Raw genomic sequence first — 6,369 nt, forward strand, 5'->3', positions numbered from 1 at the left:
AAGCCATCTTAGAAAATATATCAATAGCAAGATAGCTATATAAATCGATAAGAATCAACCTAAGAGCTGGACTTTAAACGAAGAATTATACGCAATTTCAAACTAGTTTTATATTTCTTATTATATAGTTATTATAAGTTACTACATTACATTTACAATAGTTGATATATATTTAAAAATAATTAATAAAAGTCAATGTAACTAAACCTACAAATAGCGTGTGAATGTTACACACCATACTAAACTATTACAATACAAACATTGCGCCTAAAGAAATAATCATCTGAACTCTTAGAAATTAAAAATGGTATACATTAAGAACTTCGTTTTAATTTCTGAAAATAATATTTTTTAACTTTGGTATTGTATTGATTAAGTATAACCATAATGGATACTTTTCCTAGACACGAACTGAATCGAGATATATGATTTGTGAGTTGATATAAATGTTTATAAAAGTATTCAATATGCTTTATAGAAATACTTATAGAATGAGCATAATGCAATATTTTCGTATACTTAAACGTTTATAGTTTAATTTTAGCTGTAAGGAATTTTAGCGAAGAAACTCTCTGTAATATTCTGTAAAGAGAGACTCCGATGCGAACAATAAATCTATCTAGAATTCGAGAAACTCTCAACGGAATCCTTTAAATGAAAGATTAAATCTTTTAACTACCTTTATTCGGTAAATGAACTACAACCTTTAAAGCTCTTTCAAAGTATCAGTTAAGAATAAGTAAAAAACTAGAATGTTATATTTATATTTACGTGTTACATAAATTATTTATTTAGATTATTCCGATTTCTTAGAACTGAGTGTTGTCAAGAGTTCCTCCTTGAGCTCAGGATCGGCGTCCAAGATTCTATTAGCCTCGTCTGTGTCGATTAGGGGCGCCTGTCCATGGAAAGTATCTTCAGAATAGACTCGATCAGGCTTTCTTAGTGTTCCAAACCACTAAAATAAACATTTTACAATTAATAAAATTAGCTTTCAATTTTTTATCATAAATTCTCATTTTGGGTCTTTCCTACTAATTGGCCTATAGAGGCGGTGAAGTAGTTTTGATTTTTAAAAATATATTTACTCGATTAAGTCTCATACAAAGTGACACTTATAAAAGTTAATGTACGAATGTACACATAATATTGTAAGCGGTTCTTCCAATCCTTCCATCATCTCCTGTCTCAGTGGATTCTTCAACTGTCATCCTACAGCAATTACCTATACCGCGAATAGTTTACCTCATAAATAGTTTATTACCGTACTCAACTTAATATTGGTTCCGCCTCAATAAATAATGGTGTGATACTTGCAAGCTGTTAATGCAGGAGGTACCCTTTATTTATTGTTTTATTCATAAATGTATTTATCATATAATACAGTGTATAGGTAATGTTATTTTTACACTAAACTTTAGTGATAGTTAGTTTGAGGCCTCTTTTCTTGAAGGATCCGAAGTCGAATTGATTTGAAAAAATGGTGGTGCGCGAACAAAGCTGCCTTAAGAAGTGGTGGATCGACGGACGTCGTGGTGATATCGATGGTATTTGATAATGTGCGAGAGGAAGAAGCTCCCGACCGGAGGCGAGAACAGTACTCCATGTGGGGCCAAATTACCGTCTTGCCTTGCTGAACTCACCTAGCTTCTTAGACGCTAGTTTAGCCTTCACTTTCAAATGACTGCGAAACTAAATGTGATTCGATACCTCAACGCCCAGTATTCCGATGGTATCTGAGGCTTTAAGGAGAGTATATTCGAAGAGAGGAGTAGCAAAAAACCATGGGTGTTGTTTTAGCGCAAAACGCGCAAAATGTGTCTTCTTGGGGTATTAACCCCATGGATTATATTTAGTCTACTCCTGTCCGAGACGGCAGCCCAAAAGATTGGCCTTCTCCTTCGCGGTACTTTGCATTAGCGATTTCCCATTTAAAGGGCCTGGAGGCAGAGTTTTGACCTGAAGGCACTCTCGCTTACAAAAACTTCCACATCCTCAGCGACAGGGTATCCAACGAAAAGGAAATTTTAGGTCGAGGGTAGGTAGCAAAAAAAGACCGCCAATGCTAATCTGCTAACTTGTAGTGACACGCGGCGACAGCCCGCAATGCGAGGTGTAGAGTGCTCGTTAAAGGCTTAGTGTCGATCACGCGATAATCTGATGAACCAAATGTTGAGATAACAGATACTTGGTAGTTCTCTAGATGCGAAATCCAACAAAGAGGGTTTATGACCATCTAGACTGGACTAACATATAATCGTACTTTACCTTATCCCAAAGAAACATGTTGAAACCAAAATTGCAGTGAAATATCTCATGGTGCTTGTCATGGAATTCCGCATCAGGTAACCAGGGTTGCCACCAAGGAGCTTTGAAGTTGATACCAGTGTGGTCTATGATTCCATAATAATAAGTGTACAGGGCTATTGCGTAGAAGGGTGCTGAAATTTTTTTGATGAGTATTACTTTCTAAAGCTCGGCTAAAATTGATTTTTTTTTTGTTTTAGAATCAAACAAATATAGATGGTTTGGCTAAAGTTTTGTCTTACTTAATATACAAACATATATTCAATTATTATTATACTATATAGAAGCACATACCCCAGTGCACGGGTATGGTAAACAGCGGAAGGCAGGCTGTAAGCTGCACATGCAAAATCTCAATGGGATGAATGGCCGTGGCAGAGAACGCAGTCGGCTGCTTGTACGTGTGATGCAGCTTGTGAAAGTGTTTATATAGCCACCGTGTGTGGTACATACGGTGCAGGAAGTATGTCGTGAAGTCCTGTAAGTAGAAACATTTTGTATGAATTTATTCACATAATATACATAAGAAAAGGTATTAAAGCAGACAATGCAGCAAAAATCGGTCAAAGCTATAAAAGTATTATTATTGACGAATTATCCATTTAATACTTTGTCTCACCGAATAAAGAAATATAACCGGAAACTGCAGAAACAACCAGGCCCAGCCATACTCGTCGAACTGGAAGTACACCGTGGAAGGGTTTCCGTTTGCGATGTACGTCGCCAGGAAAGCAGAGAAAGAGCCTGTTACGAAGAGGGATATCACGCCCACCTGAAAACAGTAATATTAAGAAACTCTAGGTTGTGTTGATTTTTGTTTATTAATTTTGATAATGTCTCTAAAATGTATGTACATTTCAATTTTTGTGAAATGAAGTTTTATATTTATATGTTTAAACAAATAATAAAAACCTTTATCTCATGGCGCTCCAGCTCTGGCGATAGCCATTTGTTTGGCTGCAGTTTCCACTCGTGAGCTATATGACGTCGTTTTGTGTAGTAGTACCACTGTATGAAACATTGTTTTAAAAAAAATTGGATACACAGAATCTCAACGGGCAGCTGTTCGAAATTTCACAAAATTTAAAAAGACGGCATTTTGTATATCATCCAAATGTCCAAAAACTATAGACACACGAAATGGTTGATCAAAATTAAACTTAACAATAGTTTACGTTGTCACTTAAACAGCGGATTTCAAAGAGACCTATACATTTATATGTATGATATCTACTGAGGGCCTACCGCGACGTCTTACCAACGTTTAAATATTGAACATTTCAGTGTGAGTTCTTCTGGCCGGAATCTGACCAAGTTCACAGTATCCTTGTTGTACGAACGTAATATTAGTGTCTATATAAGTTAAAATCCAAAAAGTTAAAAATTAGAGTGTCCCCTTAATAGAGACCGTAAGTAGTGTTATTGAACACTTTCTTATGTTAAACTTTTTAGTAAATTAGGTTTGTCTTTAGTCAGATAATCATGTTATATGATATCTCAGTGAAGAGACAATGTATTAAAAATCAAAAGAATTTAATGGCAATATAGTTTTAGGTTTTATTCTAGAAAGTTCAGGTAAATTTTAATTAGAATTCAAAGATTTGCTTCATAAAAGTTAATTACGCCGGAGCGAACATTAAACAGAATTTAACGACTATTGCGATTATAACTGTTATCTCGCAAACAAAATATTATTTGAACGTCTAGGACCTTTTAATACGCTTAATACCGAGAATGAAAATAATTGTTATCTGCAAATGATATTTATGAGCGTAAACTGTAACGATATTATTGGGGCGTCCTTTGAGTTTACATTTCGAAATTGTCTTTGAAATTCTCATAACTGACTATGTAACTATAAAGTTTATCTGTATCATTTGCGGCTATGTTCTTATTTTGGCTGGTACAATTAGGTAGGTTAAATTACGGTGTGTTTTGAAAATAATTAATGATAACGAAAACATTGTTGATTTATCTTTATGTGGTTTAGAAGACTCACGTGTAAAAATCCCCCTAAAACGAAGTATGTGCTATAGGACACGATGTGTGCCCCGATGAAGAAGACAGAGAAGTTCTCCATCTTTAAGTTCTTTAATGTCAATAGGTCAAAGACTTCCGCCGTGCTGACATTGCGCTCACTCTGGGAGTGGCCAGACATCTGCTTCAGCGCTGACACTAATATTATCACCCATTCTCCTATAAAAAAATCATTTATAAATTAGCTATTAGTTTCTAATTAATGTAAAACTTCGACACTAAAAACGCGCTTTATTCTGGTAAAAGGCTAATTTTTAAAATATTATTTTTAATTCAACTCAGTATGGTGTAGCAACTGCTCAAGTCTTTGTTTCATTCAAATTGTTTAGTGCCAACGGGGTTTCGATAATTAGACGTTTTCCCTCTATTAATGTATATAATAAAAAATCGAATTACCAAAGAGGTAGGCGTTTCTTTATAATACTAAATTTTTATCACGCAATATTTAATTTGGGAAATGTTATCATTGTAATCAGCTACTAGTCATAAAGGTTATCAACTAAGTCTCTGACCATTAACTTCTTGTTACAAATACTTATACAACAAATCTGTTATTTAGAAAAGTTAGTTAACTAACTTTTCTAAATAAAAGATCTTGCTAAATGTAATGAAAAACGCAAACATCGTAAGGAAACCGGCGTAAGGAAACTTGAATTTAAGGCATTTAAATTCAACAACGACATGTGGCAGGCACAGAAGCAAGAAACAAATTATAAATCAAAACAGATGCTGAAATTAAACTTTAAACAATGTTTGGAAAAATATACTTTTATACCTCTTAAAGTACAACCAAACGTAAAAATGGCAAATGTCGCAATAATTGTGCTTAGAAAATTCGGTAACTTTTCAAAATACTTTTCGGCTAAGTCGGCGTGTTGGTCGATCCATTTCAGCCCCTCTGCGATGGGGTCCCATTTCTTTATACTTTGTTCTACCTTCTTTAGCTGAACGTTTTTTGATATGGGATTTATCGCCGTTTGGCTCAGTTCGGTAACCATTCTGTAAAAGTTTTCTCAGCTTTAATTCCTAGATTAATATTGTGCTGCTGCCTTAGAATTTTTTAATTTTATTTATAATTATATGTGAACAAGAACTTATTATATGCATTTTATTTGTAGATTAAAAAGAAATGGATTTAACAAATGCCTCACTAATGTCACAGATTAAACGTAAATATAAAAAAATACTTACGTGTAGCCTACAATTATTAAATTAAAAACAAATTAACTAACTGACAAACATATTTGTTATAAGTTACATTCACAACTAAAAATAAGGTGACATGGTATTATCATGTTTTGCAAAAACTTAACCTTTATCTTGCGGTTAACAAAATATAGTTAGGTACGAAAAATTCAATAAAAGATATTGGTTCTACGTATTATTAATAAAATATATACAAATTAAAAATTGTTATATCAGTCTTTTTTGTGTTTTTTATCCAATTATGTAAATCAAACCTAAAATTGGTAAATGTACCTACAAAGCCTATATGTATTAACACAATTTCTAATTCAGAGATATTCTGACAAAGTACTGTTTTAGATTATTTTTGCAGTTGCTTACGAACACTTTGCAAAGAGAACCTTGGCGATTTTAAAGAGTTGAGGAGAGTAAATTTCCAGTTCCCTCGTCCAATCTACGCTCTTGATTTGAAAACTGGCAGTAAGCGCACCAACGCTATGTGGAACCAGCTGCCCACTGAAGTATTTCCGAACCAATTCGACTTAGGGTCCTTCAAGAAAGGAGCGTACAAATTCTTAAAAGACCGGCAACGCACTCGCGAGCTCTCTGGCATTGAGTGTCCATGGGCGGCGGTATCATTTAACATCAGGTGAGCCATGAGCCCGTTTGCCCCCTATTTTATAAAAAAAGTGTAAATTTAGAACTATTAATATTGAAAGATAACACTTTTTTACCGGATTGAAGCTATGTATAACTAAGCTATATATATTATAAACTATTAATATTTTTACTGACGTTCATAAAAGTTTGATTCTAATCAAATTAAACAAAGTAAAAATT

The 6,369-nt window shown here is 33.9% G+C and overlaps 1 protein-coding gene across 1 annotated transcript; it reads right to left on the reverse strand.

Annotated features, from left to right (window-relative positions):
• Positions 1–667: 667 nt before the first annotated feature.
• Positions 668–5,643, reverse strand: LOC123711359 (delta(7)-sterol 5(6)-desaturase erg32-like). Its single transcript, XM_045663911.1, has 8 exons — positions 5,536–5,643; positions 5,120–5,343; positions 4,307–4,503; positions 3,220–3,315; positions 2,927–3,079; positions 2,602–2,785; positions 2,269–2,441; positions 668–958 (listed from the first exon to the last, which is right to left on the reverse strand). Exons 2-8 carry the CDS (start codon positions 5,340–5,342, stop codon positions 797–799), a joined length of 1,188 nt encoding a protein of 395 aa, XP_045519867.1. The 5' UTR covers position 5,343; positions 5,536–5,643; the 3' UTR covers positions 668–796.
• Between the last annotated feature and the right edge of the window lie 726 nt (positions 5,644–6,369).

The sequence above is a fragment of the Pieris brassicae genome, chromosome 6, assembly GCF_905147105.1.
Source record: "Pieris brassicae chromosome 6, ilPieBrab1.1, whole genome shotgun sequence".
Lineage (NCBI taxonomy): Eukaryota > Metazoa > Arthropoda > Insecta > Lepidoptera > Pieridae > Pieris > Pieris brassicae.